The sequence below is a fragment of the Meleagris gallopavo genome, chromosome 1 (assembly GCF_000146605.3).
Source record: "Meleagris gallopavo isolate NT-WF06-2002-E0010 breed Aviagen turkey brand Nicholas breeding stock chromosome 1, Turkey_5.1, whole genome shotgun sequence".
In the NCBI taxonomy this organism is placed as follows: domain Eukaryota; kingdom Metazoa; phylum Chordata; class Aves; order Galliformes; family Phasianidae; genus Meleagris; species Meleagris gallopavo.
This window is the reverse complement of record NC_015011.2, coordinates 68,694,494-68,717,292: the sequence shown is the minus strand read 5'-3', so window position 1 is coordinate 68,717,292 and position 22,799 is coordinate 68,694,494. Positions and strand designations below refer to the sequence as shown.

The window sequence follows — 22,799 nt, the reverse complement described above, 5'->3', positions numbered from 1 at the left end:
TAGAACAAAATTTTTTATTTCAAATGTTTCCCTTTTAAATTAGTGCTAGCAATTAGAGATCTCACCTAGGTTTTTAAGATCGGGGATTTCTACAGCAAATGACTACACGAAGTATGATTTCCATTGTTTTGACTTATAATAAGGATCTTTTTCTTCCTGTTTTAGGTGTTTCCTTCTGCTGGCCTTTGTATGCAGACCATAATTTGTTCTCTTCGGCCCATTCAGAATTTGACTCAAGTGTAGGTGAGTAATTGCTTTTGACATGAGACAGTAATGAATTACAGAATGCAGTAAAAGCATTCCAGAATTTTTGGCTGATCTGACTTAGATGCCATATGGGAGAATAATCTTATAAAATCAATTGAAAGTTTTCTTGGTTGTCTAGTGTCCCAGGTGATAGGAAACAAAAAACGTTACGTATTATAACACCTCTTTGAAGTGAATTAGCTAAACTAATTAGACGTCAGAGAGCTAAATGTAAATGATGTCAATTTACAGTGGAAAAAGTATTTTGAAATAGAGCTTTGTGCTTGTATGGGTGGAGAAGAGTCCCTACATACAGTGTTTGGGCTGTTGAACCGAGTGATGTAATGTATCAACAGCATGTTCTGACATTTCTCATGAGCACATATTCTGTCAGCCAGGTTTCCCTGCTATAACATGAAATAAATGTTTATGATTCCACAGTGAGTGTCAGACTGGTTGGCTTCTTGGCAAGTGCAAATGATGATAATCTGGCTCATTGTTTTGAGTTGGTGATGATGTATGAATAATTTGTGCAAGAGCATTGCATGTATTTGTGAAATATGTTGAGTAGGTCACAAAATGTGGGGTTTTTTTTCTTTTTTCCTTTTTTTCTTTTCAGGAGAACAGATTATCTTATTTCTATCACTATTATTTGTATAAAAAGCAATAACTCACTGGTTTCTACATGGAAATTCTATTTAGTGCTTAGCCTAGCTCTCTGAAAGTTCCATCACTGAAAATGTCGTGGAGCAATAGATGTAGAAACAAAGAACTTAATCTAAACTGGAGGTGTATTTATGTACCTTACTCTTGGGAAACTGATTTCCTTTCTTTCTCCATCTCTCGATGTCTCAGTTCTCTCGGGTGAGCACAATTAAATTGAGTGACTTTTCTTTAGAACTAGTAATCAAAACAGACTCAGTTAAGTATGATGAAAGACAATAGACCACTGAACAGAAAATTCTTCTTCATGTTCTTTTTCCAGTGGATTATACTTTGCTTATTCTTGAGAGTACAGTGTGTAATCTAAAATGCATATGGCTACTGTTTCTGCAAGAAAAATATTACTGTCACATTTTGGTTGTGTATATAGAACAGATCCCTGGAAGAAAGACAGGAGGGAGAAGGCACCCTGGTCATACAAAGAAACAAAGAAAAGCAGGGTGATATTCTCAAAACTGCTTCTCTTTTTTGAACATGGTACTTCAGTGGCATTTTCTAAGTAAATAAAAAAGTGTGTATGTTGCTGTTTGAGAGGTGTCCTCAGTACACTCTGCCATTGCACTAAAGTAGAGTATGCTGGGGAGGGAAGGAAACTGTCATTGTTCTACCACTCCCAGCTGATCTGAGAAAATGATCTATGTAGAAGGTGGTGACATTTGCTTAAGTCAGCTGAACAGCTAAAAGACATCCTTAGTCTCCTCAGCTGATGAACATGAGCCCTTGCATCTTTATTAATAGGCTCATCTTTTAAATTACAAGTGTTTGTAATCTCTTTTCTGTGTGGTCTCTATGATGAGAAGCAAGACATGGGTTTCTTGTAATCTGTTACATTTTTTTTTCCCCAAACTTTGCACTTTATTGCACAGTTGTTGTCTTTGGAATGTATTAGCATGTTTGGTGAATTCAGGGGAAGTCCCTTTCTTTTACTAGAAATCTTATTTCCCTTATGCTCCATAAACACTTTCTGTTTCTCACTACAGATAATCATCTGTAGTGAGATCAAGGATGATCTCTCCCTGTGCTTGATGCTCACTCAGTCTCTAGTAACTTAAGTGACAAGCATCTTTTCTTTTATTTCCATCTTTCTGAGACTGGTGAGGCAGTCTGAGGCAGTGCTGAGGCATTGCTAAGATATTGGAAGGAAAATGTCTTGTGAGTGGTACCTAACCCCTGTGACCGCTAGATTGGGAATCCCTCTCTGATGCAGGAGGTTGTGTGGGCCTATTTGCTCAGTATCACATGCAGTAAATGGTGTTGCTTGTAGGGGCACCAGCTATTGAACCACTGGCACCTCTCTGCTCAGTAAAACTGAAGCCCAGTATTCCTTTGGGAACAGCTGATGTGCCCACCGTGGCATGTATAGCGCAGTTTAGAAACTCATACTTCTGTGTCCTGGTTCAGCTTTTGGTTTTCTTTTTGTGTTGGTGTCCATTTTGAGAAATACAAAAGCGAATCAGATTATACGAAAGAATATTCTAGAGATATCTGTAAAGATATTGGGCAAGCATGGATCCATCTCTTGCTTTATAGTGTGTTAAAGGTTTAATTTTCTTATTTAAAAGAGGTAAGAAACAGTGCTGTATACCTCAGTCCATCTGAATGAGGAAGAAGCCTTGCAGTATCACCGATGTGCATATGGGTGACTTCATTCAGTATTCTCATAGCTGGGCTACGTTTCACTTTTTCTCAAAGCTGATTTCAGTGTAGAACATCCTGTGACTAAGATGGTTTCCTAGTTTTAAGATCAGTCACATAATAGCCAGGGCATTATATTGCATAATCTTATGAAGTCGTGGTGTCAATACGTACCATTGCAGTCTCAATCACAAGTAGAGCACAGAAAGAAAAAAGTCGAGAAATTGAGTTTGGCCTTTTTACAAACAATGATTGAAATGAAACAGATATTTCAACACCTCTTAACAGCTGGATGATAAAAGCACTTGCCAGGAAAGGGAGGAGATCTCTAGTGTTTACCCAAAACAGGAGACTGCCAGTTTCTCTTGTTTAGATTGGTCCCAAGTAGGAGTCCAAAAGTCTGATAGTCCCAGAAATTGAGAGAGCAAAAACCTATAACTGAAATGCTGTTTTGACAGGATCGGCTCCATTGGGCAGGAGAGGAACAACATTTTTATCAACCAAGGTAATTTGAGATGACATTACTGTTAAGTTTATTTCAAGCCATGGGCAGAGAAGCTTTCCACTGTGTTAATACATTGCTAAATGTTAAGTAATAGTGTTATTCAAGAGGACTTTTAACTGGTAGCCTACTTTCATTAAGAAACACGTTCTTTTACCTAGTAACAATACTATGATAAAGTAATAGAATGGCATAGATCAGAAGGGACCTTAACAATTATCTAGTTCCAACTCACCTGCCGTGGGCAGGATCGCCACCCACTAGATGAGGTTGCCCAGGACCCTATCCAACCGAGCCTTGAACAAGTCCAGAGATGGGGCATCCACAGCTTCTCTGGACAGTCCGTTCCAGGGTCTCATCACCCTGCTGGGTGAAATCTCTTCCTAACATCTAACCTAAATCTCCCCTCTTTTACTTTAAAAACATTCCCCCTTGGTGTATTACTATCAGACTGTGTAAAAAGTTGGTCTCCCTCCTGTTTATAAGCTCCCTTTAAGTACTGGAAGGACACAGTGAGATCTCCCTGGATCCTTTTCCAGGCTGAACAAGCCCAGCTCCTTCAACTTTTCTTTGTAGGAGAGGTGCTCCAGTCCTCTGATATCTTTGTCGCCCTACTCTGGACACGCTCCAGCAGCTTTACATAATTCTAGTTCTGGGAGCTCTAAGCTTGGGTGCAGTAATGCAGTCAGGGCCTTATGAGGGCAGAACAGAGGTGTACAGTCACCTCCCTCACCCTTCTGGCCACCTGTCTTCTGATGAAGCCCAGGATCCAGTTTGCCTTCCAAGCTTAGAATGTACCCTGTTGGCTTGCATCAGACTTTTCATCCATCAGAAAACACAAGTCCTTCTTGGCAGGGCTGCTCTTAATGAGTTGTTCTACCAATGTGTATACTTACATGGGACTGTCCTAACTCAAGTGCTGTACCTTTCCCTTGGCCTTGTTGAACCCCATTAGGTTCACGTGGGCTCACTTCTCCAGCCTGTCCATGTATCTCCGTATGGCTTCCCTTTCTTCTGTTGTATCGGTTGCGCCACTCAGCTTAATGTCATCAGCAAATCTGAGGGTGCAGCTGAGGGCGTACTCAATCACTGTTTGTGACAGAGATATTGAAGAGCACCCATCTCAGGGCATGCCCCTGGGGGCACCGCTCATCACTGGCCTCCATTTGGACTTAAGTTCTTTTAAGGGATTTCTGAAATAAACTGAAATTATCATCCGAGAGGGAAGGATGTGACAGCAAGCAAGAAGTGCTTAGGAGATAAAGAGTATACCCAAGCTGAAAGTTGCAAATTACAGATTACATATTTCTAATAGCCTCCATTTTGATATTCTGTGGTTTCTAGAGCCTCAGCTACTTTATTTTCCTTTTGTTACTTTAAGTCAGCATTTTACCCATCAAAACAAACTGTCTAGTTCATGAACAAACTGTCTAGCTCAAAGAAGAGTTAGAGCCAATTCCCACTGTAGCCAGTGGAAAAGTTTTCATTAATTTCAGTGGGTTTACTATCTGGCAGCTTCTGATGCAATAAACATACCCCCCAGGAAAAAAAAAAAAAAAAAGAAAGAATGAAAAAGAGAGAGATTCACAACTCATGACAGGACATGTTAAGGAGAAACAAAAAAAAAAATGCAGAATGTTTTTTCTTTCTTTCCTTAAAATAAAAAATACAACTATGGAGCTTCATCCTTTTCCCCTCTGCATAATAGTGCGGTCTCTTGATACCTTTCAGCCTGTCTACAAAGAGCCCGAGGCTAGTAAATAATGACTGCTCTTTGAGGAGGAGCACACTTTCCAATCAAGTTGTAAAGATAGGGAGTTTTAATAGGCTTAATTAAGGCTTGGGACAGTAAATTTTCCAATATATTTTGTAGGTGAAGGCAATATACGTTTCCTTGCTATATGCTGCCAATTATTGGAATAAGCTTAAAATCATTAGTGGTACTATAATAGTAGTAGTCAGGTCATTTAGATTATCACGTTCTGTCAACCTCATGGTTGTTTATGTGAAACCTCATGTTTTTCTTATGTGGGTACATAAATCTGTGCTTGTTGAAACGTGGAATTAAGTTTGTTATAATTTTTCTGTTTAAAATTTATTTATTTATTGTGAAAGTGAAGTATGCTGCTTGTTATCAATTTAATTCGTTTGAGAATTCATACATGTAGGTTTATATATTATCTCTGATAAATAAAATATCTGCTGATCTCAAATTTCTAACTGCTAAACACAATTGTCTTTTGCCATAACAGGACTTTTAGTAAAAATTAAAATGAATGAAATCATTTTGAAGTGAAACAATAAGTCAACTCTACAAATAAAGTGCAAAAATTTTTAACTGAGCCTGTTAAAGTGAGAATGGAAAATTCTGCATGTTTAAAATCTGTTTTAAAAAATCTTTATATGTACTTCTGTGTACATTAGGAATCCAGGAAAATGTCTCTTCCTGATATGCTCCTGTTTGCAAACGTGTCACTGCCTGAAGAAAGAGTGTCAGTGAATCAGATTTTTATCTTTGTGACTCAACTTTGTTGAGTCACTTTACTTTGTTCCAGCCAGCAGAAGGCAAAGGTAGAAAGACTGCTTGGGTCTCAAGCTAGATAGCATGGGCCACCCTTGACATAGGAGTTGCTAGACTGTCTACTTTCTTGTATGAGAGGTGTTGCATAGTTTTGCTGACTTAAAATCACTTCCCAGGCAGGGAATGTTATGGTGTGAAACTCACAAACTTGGGAAATGTAGCTTCTTGGCTTTAGCCAGCTCTGACTTGAGCCCAGATTGTTCGTTCCAAACCGAGCTGCCATACTAATGAGGTGAGGAGCTCTTACCAGGCTAATGCTTTGGTGTAAAGGCTCCAACATGTGAGCACCACCACCTCAGCTGAAAAAGCCAGCGCACTTGGCTGTCTCCTTTTGCAGGAGCTGAAGTAGCTGAATATGGGGCTTGTGCTCTGGAGCTGCAGTTTGTAGCCTTATATAGATGGCTGTATGTAAATGTGCACAATTGCACTGAGAAATCAAGTGCTGCTGACTGGGAGGAAAGCCAAGTGACTTCTGCTTTCTATAGGTTATATAGTTTCAGCACAAAATGCACTGAACTGGAAGGCAAGCCACTGTGATGACTGTTCCTCAGGTGTATTCCTGCAGAGATGCGTTCTGCCTTGAGAGATTGTACAACTGAAGTCAGTACTATTATTAGATGATGAAATGTCTCAGGTAGTCTACTTACTGCTGTACTGCTGATGCCATTTAGGTTGAAGTGGTCAGGGTCTAATTTCACAAAACTATAGTTTGCTTCAGTTATTACTAGCATGTGTGAAAAACGCACTTCATGTAATGATCCCATGAGCTCCAGAAGGCTCAGAGGCTGTGCTCAGTACCATACCTTGCAGCACTGTGTTTAAAAGGCCTCTGTTTCAAGTTTGGTGATTAATTCAAATAAAATATGTGTCCTGATGTACCATCTTATTTTTCTGGTTTCTCTTCAACCATATTCTCAGAAGAGAAGCACAGATGTAAGCTTGTTGCCCTTTCCTTTGTACAATTTCAGCTCCTATATTCGTAGTGCTGGTTTGCAAAATGCTTACCAAGGCATTACATTTTAAAAATGTATCGTAAGTTTTTACAACTTCTTACTTAAATGGTGAAGTGCTGAAATGCATCTAATTCATTCTGCTCTTGAAAGGAATAAGGGATTTAGGGCAGTGTCTCTTAATTACATTCTAACAAGTCTCGTGAAGAGGTAGAGGTAATGGCAACAAAAGTCTGCAATTAAGGCAGGGTATGTTGCCTGAAATATAATAAAATTGTGAATGCAAGATTGTTGGAATAGATTCAAACACTGTAGTTGTAAATTCTCACTCTCAGATGTTTGGAATATTCAGCAGAGGGGAACTTTTCAGGAATGTATTTATTATGTGGTACAGACTGCTGTGCAGTTAGCCTCAACGGTGCACATTTTGTTCTGCATGCTTCATAGAATCATCTGGTTTGTATTTTTTTTATCTTTCCCTTCTTGCAGGCTCTCAGTCCAGTGTAAAGATGATGGTTGGGAGCAAAGGTAAAGAATGATGTAATGCAGCGGCAGCCAGAAAGCATCTTTTGTGTGAATTGTGCAATGGCTACTCCAGTCATCTCCTGATGAATCAGATGTGAAGGGTTGCTCTGTGGAATGAGCCCTTTGTAACGGCACATCAACTGGAAGCAGGAGGAGACATTCAGCTGAAGAGCTCTTTCTGAAAATGGGTTTAACTTTTCTTTTGCCAGTCACTACCAGCATGACCTCATACACTTCTAGTACAATGCTGTGGCTAAGCCTTTGAGTACACAGCCATTACATCATTGCAGCAAATTAGAGAGGGAGGTGGTGAAAGAGGCCTCATTGTTGTCATGGCCGATGAGATGATCAGCACTCAACTCATTGTCGCCGAGAAGTTGGTGGCTTTGCTGGAGAGTGGCACTGAAAAATTGCTGCTGATTGACAGCCGCCCATTTGTGGAATACAATACGTCCCACATCTTGGATGCCATCAATATCAACTGCTCAAAGCTTATGAAGCGGAGGCTGCAGCAGGACAAAGTTTTGATTACGGAGCTCATTCAGCATTCAGCAAAACACAAGGTAGGGGGTATTTTCCTGTTATTTCTATTTGTTTAAAAACGTGCCCAGAGAGCAACTTATTTCAGGCATTTTAGTTTGAGGAAAAAAAAGAAAACATGGGAGAGGTTGAGTTTTGCAAAGACTTTACTGGATTTGACATACTGTCAGTTAACACGAAGTTTATCGTCGGTATACTTAGTAGCAGTGTCTAAATGACAGATTAACGTGTAGGGATCTTAAAATTAACGAGTGTTCTTATAAATCATGTAGATCACAGTCCCTTAAGTGTATGCAGTGAATGCAGTAAACATTCACATTCTAAACCTTGAAGGATTCTTTAAGGCCTGTGGTGATGAGGATTGCTAGCAAGAGGCCATACAGTTCAGAAAGAAACTGTAGCTCTGTCAATCCTGGCTCTTGCTTCCTGTTTAAAGTGCTTTCAATGTGAATAGTTTGATGGGTTTTTAAATAGAGTTATGAGCAAAAAGAAAATAACTAAGCTGTTTAAACATAATAACTATCTAATGTGGTTTTTTTTTATATATATCTTTAATCCATTGGTACTTGTTTCAAATATTTTGGATGACAGAAATAATCTGTGTACTATGTTCTTGCTTTCACATATTAAAAGTTGAAGCCTTTTTCTTAGTTTGTGTGTTTTATACATATACTCTTATTGATGGCTGAAATGTGTGTGGCTTTAGGCAGTTTAAGGTCTCTTGTATTTATAAATGAAAAATACTGAAGTAGAAAATGAGATTGGATCTTCTTTTAAAGAAACTCATTTGTTGTTGTTTGAAAAAAATAAACCCTGCTCAAGGTAAAGCATTAACAGGTGACATAAAGTTATCCAGTGGTTGAAATCTGCAGTGTATGCTTCAACTTGGAGCAAATAATCAATATAAAAACTCTCAAAGGAAGTGCACTTGATCAGGAATAAAAAATAACTAGCTAATAATACAAATTGTTACGCATACAGCCATGTATGTAACCTGTGTATCTGAAGTGCTGCATAGCAAACATATAGGAAGCCTTAGCCTGACTTCATGCAGATGATAATGTGGTGGTTTTTTAATCTTCTTCTTCTTCCCTGTCTTACCCTCAATTACTTATTTTTCAGATTGAAATTGATTGCAAGCAGGAAGTGGTAGTATATGACCAAAGCTCTAAAGATGTGACCTCTCTCTCACCTGACTGCTTTCTTACTGTGCTCCTGGGCAAACTGGAGAAGAACTTCATCTCTGTATATCTGCTTTCAGGTATGATTACCATGAGAAAAAAAGCTCTTGAGTAAGGAGGGAAAAATAAAAAAAAAATGTATTGGTATAGCTGTTAAGTACACAATTTTATGGACTATCCACAGCTTAATTTTCATGGTGGAAAAAAAAATCAGCTCTAATCAATAAGAATTACACCCTAAAGCAGATGAGAGTGTCCTAAAACTTCCCTTTCTTCTCCTCTACGTCTGTAGATTAGTGTCATGAAACAGTTTGGTCATCCCCTGCTGTATCCTATGAAGAAGACAGTCAAGGTGTCTCCATCCTCACACAGTGGCTTCTGTAGAAAGAGATGGTACCAGAAAAAGAGTGTGTTGCAGCTCCCCAGTGCATAGTCTAGGCAAGCACCAGTTGTGCATCTCATAATGAATAGCAACCTCTTTTTTCTTATATCTAGTGCATGGTAATTATGTGATTCAGTTAAACTGAAAATGCAACTTAAACTCATTGTGAGATCATAGTGTTCATTAGCTAGCAGAGGTGACTTTATCCATGTGCAGCTGGTAAATGTTTGTTTGGGTGCTAGAGGGAGGGAAGAGTAATATGTTAAAGGCCTCCTTATTTTTATTTGGACATTTCAAATACATGTCTCTTAACAAAGATTAGATCTGAGTTTCCTTTTTGGTTAAGTAGATAGTGAAGTGGGCGTTTATAAACGCAGAAACAGCAGATCACTAAAGCTCTAAAGAGCTGATGATAGAGGAGAGGAGGAAAAACAAAAAAAACAAGAAGAAAAATGTAAAGAAAGTGTTTACTACTGATTTATTACAGCTGAATGCTTTTTCCAGGAAATAAAGCCAGTTAGATGGGTCTGTAGTAAAGTAACTAACATATCACAGCAGGGTGAAGTGACAATAGTTTTTCTTCTCTTACAATGATTTTGTTCTGGTTTTATCTTTGGATAATAAAGTAGCTTTCAGTATCTTTTTTTTTTAAATATCAATTAAAAAACTAGCTACTTAAACAAAAGAGACCTTTTGGCGTATGGGGTGAAAGAGGAAGTGCTAGATTCTAGATTGTACAATGGTCCTTGGAGTTTCTTGGTATGTGGATAGAAAACTAAATAAAACGTGTAGTTTCAGTGACCTGATGACCACTGCTCATAAGCATTTATTGCTTACAATGAGAATAGGAGTCAATGCACTGTGTAAAAAGAAAAAAACCTTTGTACTTCAGTTTTCCCTAAGCCATTTGATTAGGTTTATTTAAAACAGTGACCATAAGTAAATATTAAGTAGTAGGAAAATATTTTTTGTTGTTGAATAAGCAGCAATTAATAAATTCCTGAAATTCCTCTGTGTGTTCTTCCTGCCTCCTCCCCCCATTACTGGACATGCAGTAAGTTTTTTTTAATTATTATTATTTATTTAGGTTTTGCGTAAAGGTATGTTCAACCCTGAAGGTAGTTTTCCATCGAAGTAACTGATATAAATGCCTCAGGGGAACCCCTACCGATTAGTTTAAGCTTTTGATCTAACCTCATAAAAATATTTATAATCTGGTGAGGAACGTTCTCAGGAATTTAAATATTTGTTTTAATTCTTAATTTTTAACTGTACACAAAATATTGAAATGTGGATGCTGGAGGCTTAACCTAATGCCATCACTGCATTTACTCTGCTGGATTAAATAAGTCCTAAAGATGGAGATGTGACAATAACAATATTTAAGAACTGGATTTAGTTTTATGAAGTCCTGTTCCTAGTTACAGTATTTTTGTGATGTTTCTGCTTGCTCTGCAGAAACAGCTGAGAGGGATTACTGACTCTCTTGATGAATTAGCATTATTAAGGTGGGAAACAGCAAAAGTCTTCCTTAAATCCTATTCTACTCAGCCAGTGGAAAACATTCACATTCTGCTTTCCTAAAACGTTTGCTCTTCCCTTCTCTTATCCTTGTTTGTTCCTACTTGTGCAAGTACAAATATCTTAATGACAGATACCTTTCAAATGTTGCCTGTGGTGAGAGTGAAGTGGAGAAATTTAAGGGTGTGTGTGTGTAGAAAATTTACTCTAAATAGGATTTCTGACTTTCTTACCTCATCCCTTCCCACTATCCCCCCCAAAAAAAGACAAACAAACAAAATAGCAACAAAGCAGAAATTCTTACCTTTCTAAATTTCCAACCTAAGATTAAATATTATGATAGCCTAATACAGAAACACTCTGCTGGCTCTGAACTAAAACTTAAAGCAAGGATTAATGTACCCCGGTGGATGTGGAACAATGGTAAATGTCTAGGAGGAACTAGATAACCATTACAGGTAATTTAGTAGCACTGAAAGAGTTTCACTGAACTATGTAAGAATTTACTACTGCAAGAACAGCATATTTTGCCAGCAAACTATGAAAACTGTATTTTCATTTTTTTGTTAGTCACTGATTTGCCACTTAGGCTTGCTGTACCTGAGTATTCAGTACCACTGACAATAGCCTGTACAGAAAATTTATATAAATAAGATTATAAAGCGTCTGTGAAAAGGGGAGTTAAATAGACTTAGAAGCCTTGTGTGAGCTTCTAGATCTACTTGTGATATAGGTATGTATGCGATTGCATTTCACTGGTTTCATGCCTTATTAAATAGTATACACCTGATCTGCAGATGTAAATCAGGATTGCATATACTTAAATGCTGTCTGTAGAAAGCTTAATTTGTGATCAGAGATGAACCTTCCATGCTGCAGTGGATAAATCAAAGACTGCTTGGGAAAGGACAACTGGTCTCATATCCACGTCAGATGTCTCGAAAAGGAGTCCATGGACTTCTGCAGATTTTACTACTTAATACACAAGTTATTTTTGTAGTTGAAAAAATCAATAGCAAAGAATAGCAGGTTTTCATGGTGAGCAGTGTGAAGGCCATATGTGACTCACAGATCACTGAGTCAGGAAGGTGTACACCACCATTCTGAAACCTCTGTTGGATGTGGGTGCCATCACCCCATAAAAGAGTTGCATTGACTGGCAATAGAAATTCAAGAGGTGAATTGTCTACTAATCTCTGCTACAGTTCTGCTTTTGAAAACGGTGAGCAATTAAATGATTTAATGGATTTTGCTTTCATAAGACTTCTCTGATAAGTTTTTACAGAGCGCAAAGCTGCTGTGATAAGCAGGAAGGCATTAATTATTAATTTTGCACTCAGCAATGAATGCTGATGGCATACAGTGGTCAATGAAGTTATAAATGCATGAGTATAAAAAGAAAAAGCAAATAGAATGAGTTCAGTGAGACTGGACAAAGGTCCTGAAAACAAAATAGCAAGAGATTAGCCAGGGACTGTTGCAAGCAGTGTTTTAGTTGAAACCCCAAATCACTGTTTCCCTATGATCTGTCCCTTACTAACAGCGTGTGTACAAAGTGGTAGACTTGCATGGAGGATGCAGAGAAGGAAACAAGTGAAAGAGCTCTTTTACAGTTCTGTTTATGCTGGCATTTTTCTTAAAAATATTTGAAATCATAAGTTGATGTGAAGGAGTCCTAATGCAGTAATGTCAGTATCTCCAGGGTATGTTTACCATAGTATTTTCTCGACTTAGCTAAAGCAAAGCTAAATGGAAAAGACAGCACAGTGCTCTCTCCCTGCTTTCTCACTAGAAAAACTATGTCTTGTGGCAGTGGAGGAGGAAATCTTAAAGATATTCTTTTATAGGTAGGGTTAGTCATTTCCATCTCTCAAAGCAAACAGGGTTGAAAAGCTGAGCTTTTCTCCCTACTTCTGCAACCCCACATGCCAGGTAGGGGGTACCTTGTGTGAACTAAAAGATGACGTTAGTTCAGTTTCTACAACTGGTACATTTCTAACACCTGGCATTTATTAACATTTGGAATTGGAGTTTGAATAATCTTTGGTTGTGGCTCAAGTTGTGAGGAAGTCTTTGGAACTTTCCTGGAAGAGAAGAACACATCCCCAAATGGTGGTCATTAACATATTCAAGTTACCTGCACTTTGGAATAATAATAGGGAGCACAAGCAGTTAAATATCCCGCTGACCTTCAAAGGAAGAAGGGACATCAGCTTTCCTTGTACTCTGTTGATGCCATTAGAAGCAAGTCTAATGAAAAAGGCAGAAGTCTTGAGAGCTGATGCAGTATTCCCTCTATGAACATAGAAAAATTAGTACCCTTGGCTACAGCTGCTCCTCTGCTAATATTCTCCCAACCCTTGTGTACTTAAAATGAAGCTTTGAGTGTTCACTTAGTGCCATGATTGTTTTAAGCACTTGAAAAATGGGAGTAGGGTCTATTACTTTCATATGTGTATTTTTTTGCTATCTTATGAGAGAGCAAAGTTTGACTAGCATGAAGCTCTCATAACATTTCTCAAATCCAAGAATAACTTGTTAACTTGGCTTTTGTTTGGGATATCTCTGGATGTTTGTGAAACTTAATTGACTGCAATCATGACTGGGATTTTTTTTTTCAAATGCAGAAGGGTCAACTGTGAGTGTCCAGTCTGTTCCCCATGCTTTGCTGTTAGTGTGACTCTCCTGCTGCTACATGCCACCTGGGTAGGAGGATGGAGCTGACTCTGTTCTCGTACCCCTAGCCTTGTTTGCTTAACCTGCCTATTAACCTTCTCTTACCAAAGGCAGAAACCCCTGGGGCAAAGAACTCCCTTCACTACTGTGCTTGTAAAATACTTAGCACAACAGAGCCACTTTCTAAACACTGCCGTAATAATAAGTTTTCTGAAGGTGAAACTTGAGTCTACTGAACAAAGTGCAGGCGACTGATGAGAGGGAACTGGATGGGAAGCATGAAGGAGTACTATCCATTGGGATTGCTGTGCTGCTGGTAGGGCTCTGCAGCCCCAGCCTGTGTAATGGAAAACGGCAAGCAGCCCTGCCAGCTGAGCTGGAATGCAGGAATTGCGATGGTCTGCAGAGCTCTGCAGCTTGTCTAAACAGCATGGAAACATTGGAGATTCCTAAAACTCTGAGTCAGAGACCTTACATCTTCTACTCATTATGGCAGGGGAAAAATCTGTAGTGTGGCTTGTAGGTAAATATTTTAATGTGCAATGGGAATGTGACTGTGAATGTGTTAAGGTACGACATTAATCAGATTGCAGGCTCTTACATGAGTGTTTTATACATTTTCTATTTTTGCTACAGTTCTGTTTACATTTGATTTCTGCATCATTTTCAGTAACATTATACATGTTATGTTCCTGGCACTGATCAGTGTGAACAGAATCAACTTCCAAATTGCTATGGGGGTAGGAGTCGGGAAGAAGGCAACTGAACATGAATGTACTTCATTGCATACCTTTGTATGCAGAGGTTTGGAAAGGCTTACTTAAAGTTGATCTAAATATTATGTTGTAGTGGTAGTTGCAAATTTTGTGATATTACTAATTTATTTATTAGTATATCACTGTATAAAATTTTTGATTACTGCCTGTAATGAAGAAGTAGATTCTGGATTAAAAGAAGGCAGTGGAAACTTCTGCCAAGGCTTTAAAATCTCTTTTTTGTAACTCTCTCCTAGTTCATGCATGTTATCTTTGGTTTTTAACTCATCACTTGGGTTTTAGACCTCTTCCATTCCCTGCTACTTTACTACTTCAAAATAACAGTTTGACAGTGTTAACACTGATGAACTGGCAGACAGATCTTGTGGGAACAGAAGGGAGGTGGCTTCTAGTCTGCTCTTAAGAGTTCACTGAAGAAATCCAGTGTCTCTCTTTGGTGTATTTTGAACTGTCAGAACCCAAAAGGGAATGAAAAAGAAGTGCCTAATTTGGATGACATTTAAGAGTAATGTCAACATTTTCTCTGTTACCAGTGTGCAGTATCCTTAGGCTTTTCCTGCAGACTCTGTGACCTGTAAAAACAGACGTGTTTTTTCATCTCTACATCAGGAGCAAGAGACGAGATCTGTCTGTGCCACAGGGACATCTGGACCTACAGGCATGTTATATAGAACATTTTGTAGGCTCTTCTTGGTGCAAAGTTTTACTCATACCAAGCGCACAGGCGCTGCCATGTCTGTCTGTCTGTCTCCTGTCACCAACCAAAGATGTTTTAAGCTTGTTGGTTAGCTTCAATAAAACTTGTCAAAAGGAGTAATTAAATGGGAAAAATAATGGAAGTTCTTGTAAGCCCTATGGAAATGAGCAAGGCTGCAGTGGACAGCCTCAAATTAGTGTCTTCCCCTAAAAAGTAACTTCAGGTCAAGCTGCACTGAATTTCCACCAGGACAAAGCAGCTGTACCATGTGAGTTCCAATGACACAAGAGGAGTCTTGGAGCTCCAACTGTGATAGCCAGATGGGGATCCACCACAGAACAGCTCTGCAGTCTCCTCAGTTGCTTGATTGGAAAACCTGTTCAATCAGTGGAAAGTGGAACCCTGCTTGTCTTTCTGATCGCTAGTCAGTCTTCATTAGTTTGAGAAGGTGGCCAGGAGTCTTATTTAAGTTATCAGCTGCTCCTTGAGCTGAATCTCTTCTCCCCTGAACCTCATAGGCTGTGGGTGTGAGAGGCAGTGGTGTGGACTCTGTCAAGCTTTGGCTGACAAACACTCAAAAACCCAGTGACAGCTAACAGGAACGTCTCCTCTTTTCATGCTTCCCTTTCACTGCTGAGTTGTGGGCAGATCAGCTGTTGTACTGTAACATCCAGACTTAATCTGCCTTATCTCTGCTTTATGGTCAGGTCTCTATTCTGGCTGTGCTTTGTCAGTGTGCACTTACCTGATTACTCAGAGAAACTATTTTTAGGTGATTAAAACTGCAGGGGAAGACCTCTGAAAGCATTTTGAGAATGGTAAGGAATGTGACGTGACTAGTGGTTGAAATAGTAATTTTGAAGGCAGGATAGTAGGATTATCTTCTGATTGATTTTTCTGTATCATAGAAATAATGTGTAGGTTGAGGCATAGGATGAACGTGTGAGAGAACATCTGTGAAATATTCCACAGTTATGCAAAGGAAAGAATATGCGTGAATGGAGGAGATAAATGTTACTGTAACAGGAATATTTGGCAGAAGCATTTGCTGCTAATTACACGGGTCCAACAGCCTGATTACTGTAGTGTGCTGTGTAAGCACCAGCTTGAGGTGATCTTTGAAAGCTAGTGGGAGGACAGTGTGCATTCTCTCTTTCCAGCAACCTGTGGAAAATAAAGTATTTAGTATAGTAAAGGGGGCAGTGGGCTGATGGATGAGGGGAGATGTTGTTCAGGGTAGAGGCAGTGGCTCATCTGCACAATGGCAAATAAAATTGCATTGGACCAGCCACAGTGTCATAAAGCCAACTTGTGTTAGTGTGAGGATGGGATGTGTGTTGATGGGAATTATGAAAATGCTTGAATTTCAAAAACTGAATTTTAGTATATACAATCAAAGAATAATAGAATTGCTCAGGTTGGAAAAGACCTTCAAGATCATCAAGTCCAACCACAACCAAACCATACTACCCTAACTCTAACAACCCTCCAATAGATCATGTCCCTGAACACCACATTCAAATGGTTTTTAAACACGTCCAGGGATGGTGACTCAACCACCTCCCTGGGGAGCCTATTGCAGTGCTTAACAACCTTTTCTGTAAATAAGTTTTTCCTGATATCCAACCTAAACCTCCTCTGGTGCAACTTCAGGCTATTTCCCCTTGTCCTGTCACCAGTGAAAAGAGACCAACCCCGCTCTCACTGTAAGCACTTTTCAGATATTGGAAGAGAGCAATAATGTCTCCCCTCAGCCTCCCCAGACTAAACAGCCCCAGTTCCTTCAGTCTCCCCTCGTAGGGCATATTCTCCAAGCCCTTCACAAGCTTTGTTGCCCTTCTTTGTAAGGTGCCCTTCTCTACCACCTCAATGTCCTTTCTGTATTGAGGTGCCCAAAACTGAACACAGTACTCAAGGTGAGGCCTCACCAGCGCCGAGTACAGGGGCAGGATGACTTCTCTAGTCCTGCTCACCACACCATTTCTGATACAAGCCAGGATGCCATTGGCCTCCTTGGCTATCTGGGCACAATGCTGGCTCATATTCAGCTAACTGTCCATTAGCACCAAGGTTGCTTTCCATCAGGCAGCTTTCCAGCTACTCCTCCCCAAGCCTGTAGGGTTGCCTGAGGTTGTTGTGACCAAAATGCAGGACTTGACACTTGGCCATCTTCCCTTTCCCCCCATGTGTCATGTCCCATCATATTTTCATTTGTCTTGAATAGTTTTATTGTGTACTGGATAAAACCATGAAATAATATTTGCAAATCACAACTCTGTATTAAAAGTGTTTAAAAGAAGAAGAAAAAAAAAGGGAGTGGAGGGTTAACTAGCCTTTCACTTGCAAACCATCTCTATTGGTAATCATATTTACTGTCTTTGCAACTGCAGTGTGGCAATTGGCAGCTTTGTGGAGTAGTGCTCATCATCTGTTTCCATGTAAAATAAAACAGATGAACTGGTATAAATGCTTGTGATTATTTCTCTTTATTCATTTAGAGTTCTTCTCTAATGGTAGTTAAACTAAACAGTTATGAGTATCTGGATGGGTTCCATTCCCTTAATGGAAGGCAGTTGTTCCCAAATCAACAAAAGTTCTTTGGCCATCACGTGCTGCCACCTGATCCTGTTGTCTTTTCCCCTGCTTCTCCTTCTGCTGGTGATGCTAGTTAGGAGATTTATTTATACAAGGATTTATGCAATGAATATATAAGAAAGAATAACCTACATTGTTGAAGTCTGCTAAAATCTTTTCATCTCTTCTGGCCTTGTTCCTGTTTTGTTTCCTGACCTATCTGAGAAGGGAGCCAAAGCTTCTGATAGTGGGATTCCTTTAACGATCATACCTTGATGATGAAAATTGTAACACATGTATAAGGTTAGGAAATTGCAGTGCCTTTAATCAGAGGAAGTTTCTAGTCAGCAATTTGCAGAATCGTAGCAACAATGTAATTGAGTAGGATGGCAGATCTTGCCAAATTTCTGTTAATAGATATGAAATCTTGTAAGCAAGAAATGTGGGCTTTGCGTCAAAGAGGCGCTGGGCTGTCTGTCACAAAGGTTTAGGTTGCAAAACCACTAACAGCTCTTGGCACTTTAGTGTGCTATCATAGGATCTTGTGCTTGAATCGCATCCTTGAGAGGGGAACAGAAAAAGTCAGTACTAGGATAAGTAGGGTGCAGCATTCTGTTAAATGCGCTGTGACCACAGAATGCTCATTGAAAACTGACATCGCTTTGCTGCTCTGTTAGCTTTATCAAGCTACCCAAGCAAGAGCTGGGACAGCTTTGGGTAGCTACAGAACTTTGCAATCTTCTGATGGATTATCTAAAATCAGAGCAAAACTAAATGAGTTTACTTTGACTCAGAGAGGACAAGCAGCTGAATGTCACAGTGCATTTATCACTGCTACCTTGGTGTCTCTTGCTTCATCTTGGAAAATATTTCAGATGATAAAGCCTGAAAGTCACTTCTGTCTGTTACTTAAACTTGCTCTTATACTGATGGAAGTCATCATTCCTAAAGGTTTCTCTGAGACTTAGGTAGAGCCTATTGCACAAGCTAGATTTAAGAGTTCCACTCACTATTTGCTACCAGCTGGAGAATATGAGGACTTACACATTTGCAGTCACGACAGAAGCAAGTGCCTCTTTAAAAGTGAAGGGATGCTCTGTGCTGCTAATCTTGCTTGGGTTTTCTGGATATAGTGGAACTGTTGCATTAGTGCTAATGGAAAAATCTTCCACTTAATTCATTGATAGCAGATGGGTTTGCTGAAGTAGGAGGGTGAAAAACTTCAGAATTTTTGTTAAGAGAATTTTTTTTCTTTTTAAGCAAGCACAATTTCTAGATATATGTATAATATAATGCTGCTCCATTTCCTCCTCCTTCACAAATAAACAAGAAGTGGTTGAATAAGAATGTAGAATTGTTTCAGCTCATCTTCACCATCAAGAATGCAAAAAGCCTTGTGATTTCAAAAGCTATTTAGGACAGACTATTTCAGAGTTATTTGTTGGTCATCTATTTCCAGTCCTTTTATATGCTTAGCAATTGTGCTGATTGTTAAAATCAGAGAGAAGAGCCTGCCAGCTGCTGTGAGCAGGGTGGGGATACTGTTCTGGTTGAGGCACTGCAAAGTGAATGAGATTTACTAGGTCTTGTTCAGGAGACTAGGGCCAGGGCTGAGTTACATTTATGAAAGATTTCAGTGAAACTTTGTCAAACCAGTAGCTGTGTTAATGACTTATGGCTGCGTATGTGTTTTTTTTTTCTCTTTCCCCCACACTTTCAGCATGCTCTTGTGATTGATTTACCATTTGCAGCTCTAGGGAAAAAAAAAAAAAAAAGACATTTTCTCTTACTAAACGAACAGCTGCCAATAGACCTATTCCAAATCAGGTAGTTAAGGAGGCTTGAAGATAAAATTTACCTTGACACAAAAATCAACTTATGAAATCTGAAGCTAAATCAATCTTGTCTTTCTTTTAAGACAAGATTAGATTGGATTGGATTGCTACTATTCTACATTCCCATCTTTACAATAAATCTGTTTTCCAAATGCTTAATTAATTTTTTATTTTTATTTTTATTTTAACTGTGTGCTTCATTTATAGCAGAAGCTAAAAGGTTGTCTGCATGATTAAAGTACTTCTCTCATAAGAGGCTCCCTCATGTAGACTCTGTGTTTTCTTCTGCTTTTAGGGTTAATGGGGTTCCTATTTATTTTATTTTTTTTAATGAAGTGTTTTTCTACATATATACGGGTGCCTTTAAAAAAAGAAAACATAACTATATGAGAGCTGATCTGAAAGAAATGCCTCCTATTTTAATATGTTGGCCCCACGACATCAGAGGCAGATGTTGGTGGTATGGCAGTAGAGGTTGAACCTTCCTGTCAGTATCCTTCTACATTTTATTGCTGTGTGACAGATGGCAGCAGAGGGGCAGTCTGACAAAATAGTGTCTGACATGGAAGTAAGTATGAAACAAAATTGTGTCATTGCATTCCTCCAGGTGGAAAAAATGGCACCCACTGACATGCATCAATGCTTGCTGAATGTTTACAGAGATCCAACTGTGCATGTGAGGACAGTGAGGCAGTGGGTGGTGCATTTCAGGAGTGGCAACCGCTGGTGCAGATTTTTACAAGTAGAGCATGCAGGCTGTTGTTCATCACTGGTGAAAATGCATAATTATTGGTGCTGACTGTGTCGATAAATAGTGTTTTGTAGCTGAGGACCTGCTCTATCAGATAGTGTTGTTGTGCTCTTTACAGCTGTTGTAGTTGCCGTGGAAATAAATAGGAGGCATCACTTGCAGAGCAACCTAAATATAAATATATACAGATTTATATTGTTTGTGTATTTGTGTATGTCTATTATATGTATATATGTACATACATACACTGTATATATATTTTGTAAGTTGATGCAAGCAAATGGACATGTCAGCAGCTCTTTAAAATGTAAGTTAGTCTCACTATGACATGAAAACTCAGTAAATGCTGTTATTCCAGATTCCTTATATGTTACAGTGGAAGCAATCAGTAGTTAATTAGGATGCATACAAGAGTGTATTTTGATGATATAGATTTGGTTTGTGGGATTTTAATTTCTTTTTTAATTTTTAAAGCAATTTTTCAGCACACAAGGATCTAGATTGTGGCTTTCTTATGGTGAGTGCCATAAACCAAAGTCGTTGAAAATCTACTAACTTTTTTTGAAACGAATACAGAAAATGACAGGGAAGATGGATTAATGTTTGAAACAAATCACTAATTGCTTGCTTTCTGAAGTCAGTGCACTAGAGAACCTGCGTAGATTGGGAACTAATCTGCAATACCAAGTTAAAACATATGTGGAGGAAATGAGGGGTCACTTAGGAGCATGAGTAAGGATAGTCAGGTTGCAGTGTCACAGGTACCTGATAGGAAAATGCTGTGGCTGTAGTTGATGTTGTAAAGGCATTAGAGTAACATGTTACTGGGAAAGTGTGTGTAGAAAGAAGGATGGCTTTTTAGGGATCAGTGTCCCTGATGAAGCATTGGTGCATCTAATCTTGAATCACTTCAAGCTTGCAGTCTCTGTTTTTAACATATCACTGTATTGCCAAACTTTTTTTATTATTATTTATTTATTTATTCAGTATCCACGCAGAAGTGAGACTAACCTGTAGATATTTGGGAAAATTCTTAAAACAAGCTGTTACAGTTGGAAAGATTAGTGCAGTGAAAAGGTGATACAAGAGTGAAATGGCAAAAAGGGACAAACAGGGAAAGAATGCTCACCCATCTCCAAAGAGCTAGGCTCACAAGGAAAACTCCACAAGGAAGGGATCTTCAACCAGAGATTCTTTCCTAGTAGCAGTCAGCCCTTATATGGGGTCTAATGAGGTCAAAGATCCCTTCTGCTCACATAGGTGAATTGCCTTCACCTGTACTCCCAGGGCTGAGCCGGTCCTTTCCCCAAGTGCTCAATGAGTGGTTCAGGCCATGACTCAACAGTTCCCATACACAAGCAAAAATCATGTCTTTGCCCATGTTGTCTTTACCAAGAAAGTATAAATGTACAATCTCTTACTTGTGCGGCTTCTTTATAAGCAACAAGAGTAACTTCATTTTGGAAAAGCTCAAGAAAGCAGCGAATAACTTTCCCAGGAGTTAAAGAGCAAATGAAATCAAAGATTGATTTTATTTTTTCTTTTCCCTTGCTTTATTTCTTTCCTTTCTTCAAAGGAAACTCCCTTCTAGGAGTTGCTGGGCTCTGCCACCGTATCTTCCCTAAAATTTATCTAGAAGACATGTTGTGGCTAAAAATTCAAGGATTGCTTCCTGCAGCAGGGAGAAATTATTATGCTATACATAGAAGAATTTCCAAGTTTTGGAAACTTTTTGTCATGTGATTAATACATTAAACAAGCAGTGTCCATGCTTCTGAACAGGAAGATTTTAAATAAGGAGGAGGCCTACTAACAAGAATTAAAAATGTCAGAGCCAAACTTTTACAGTGTCCCTAGCATATTTACTTCAGTTTATGGTGCCTTAGGCTGGTATCCTCCAGTGCACCCAGCCCATGCCTAAGTCCAACCTTTATCTCACGTTGCCTGATCCATTTCCCAACTGGGAGTTTCTCCTGCCCACCTTGCACTGGATTGTGAAACTTCCCTGTAAGCCCATTTAAGTCATTAACCTGGCAGAAACTACTTCAGCAAGAAATAAACACACAACATTAAAAATGATAGGGAGGAGAAAGGATATACGTATGTTTTTTAACAGGCTAGTGTTTGTAACATCAGATCACAGAAGTACTGTTCATGGATTACAGCCAGGAATGGAAGATGGTACCCAGCTGTTGCATTCACTTACTGGCCTTTGAAACTTCAGATTGCTGTACTTGGACCTGTGCTTTTCGGCTTTCTTTTATCTAACTTAGGTCCCAGACCTGTCGTTTTCTTTGCTCTGTAGAGTGTGGGGCTCTCTCCTCTCTGACATGAAAAAACAGCTCACAGTTCAGCTCCTAAAAAGCAGCGTTGGTCATCTCTTGGACTTTAGAATCACAGAATCACCAAGGTTGGAAAAGACCTACAAGGTCATCCAGTCCAACTGTCTACCTATCACCAATAGTTGTCACTAAACCATGTCCTTCTACACAATGTCTAACATCTTTGCAGTACACCTTCCCTGACGTGCAGCCTTATGGTATGCTGGTGGCTGCCTGTGCACTGAGGTGTTTGTTCCACACATGAGGTTCATCTAAGGAACATATTGAGCAAGAAGAAAAGAAGAATTTCTGTACTTATTTGTTCTTATTTCTTCTTAAATCTCCTTTGTTACTGCCTTGGCAACAGTTGATCTCTCTAATTA

The 22,799-nt window shown here is 39.1% G+C and overlaps 1 protein-coding gene across 3 annotated transcripts in view; it reads left to right on the top strand.

Moving 5' to 3' along the window:
* DUSP16 (dual specificity phosphatase 16) overlaps positions 1-22,799 on the top strand; it is a 56,144-nt gene that overhangs the window by 15,909 nt on the left and 17,436 nt on the right. For 2 of the 3 annotated variants that reach the window (XM_003202539.4, XM_010716136.3), the window contains exons 2-4: positions 166-243; positions 7,127-7,725; positions 8,825-8,963. In XM_003202539.4, the coding sequence (XP_003202587.1) occupies positions 7,495-7,725; positions 8,825-8,963 (370 nt within the window). In that variant the 5' untranslated portion in view covers positions 166-243; positions 7,127-7,494. Of the gene's footprint in view, positions 1-165; positions 244-3,062; positions 3,110-7,126; positions 7,726-8,824; positions 8,964-22,799 lie in introns of all 3 variants that reach the window. The other variant, XM_010716143.3, reaches the window with a different exon arrangement.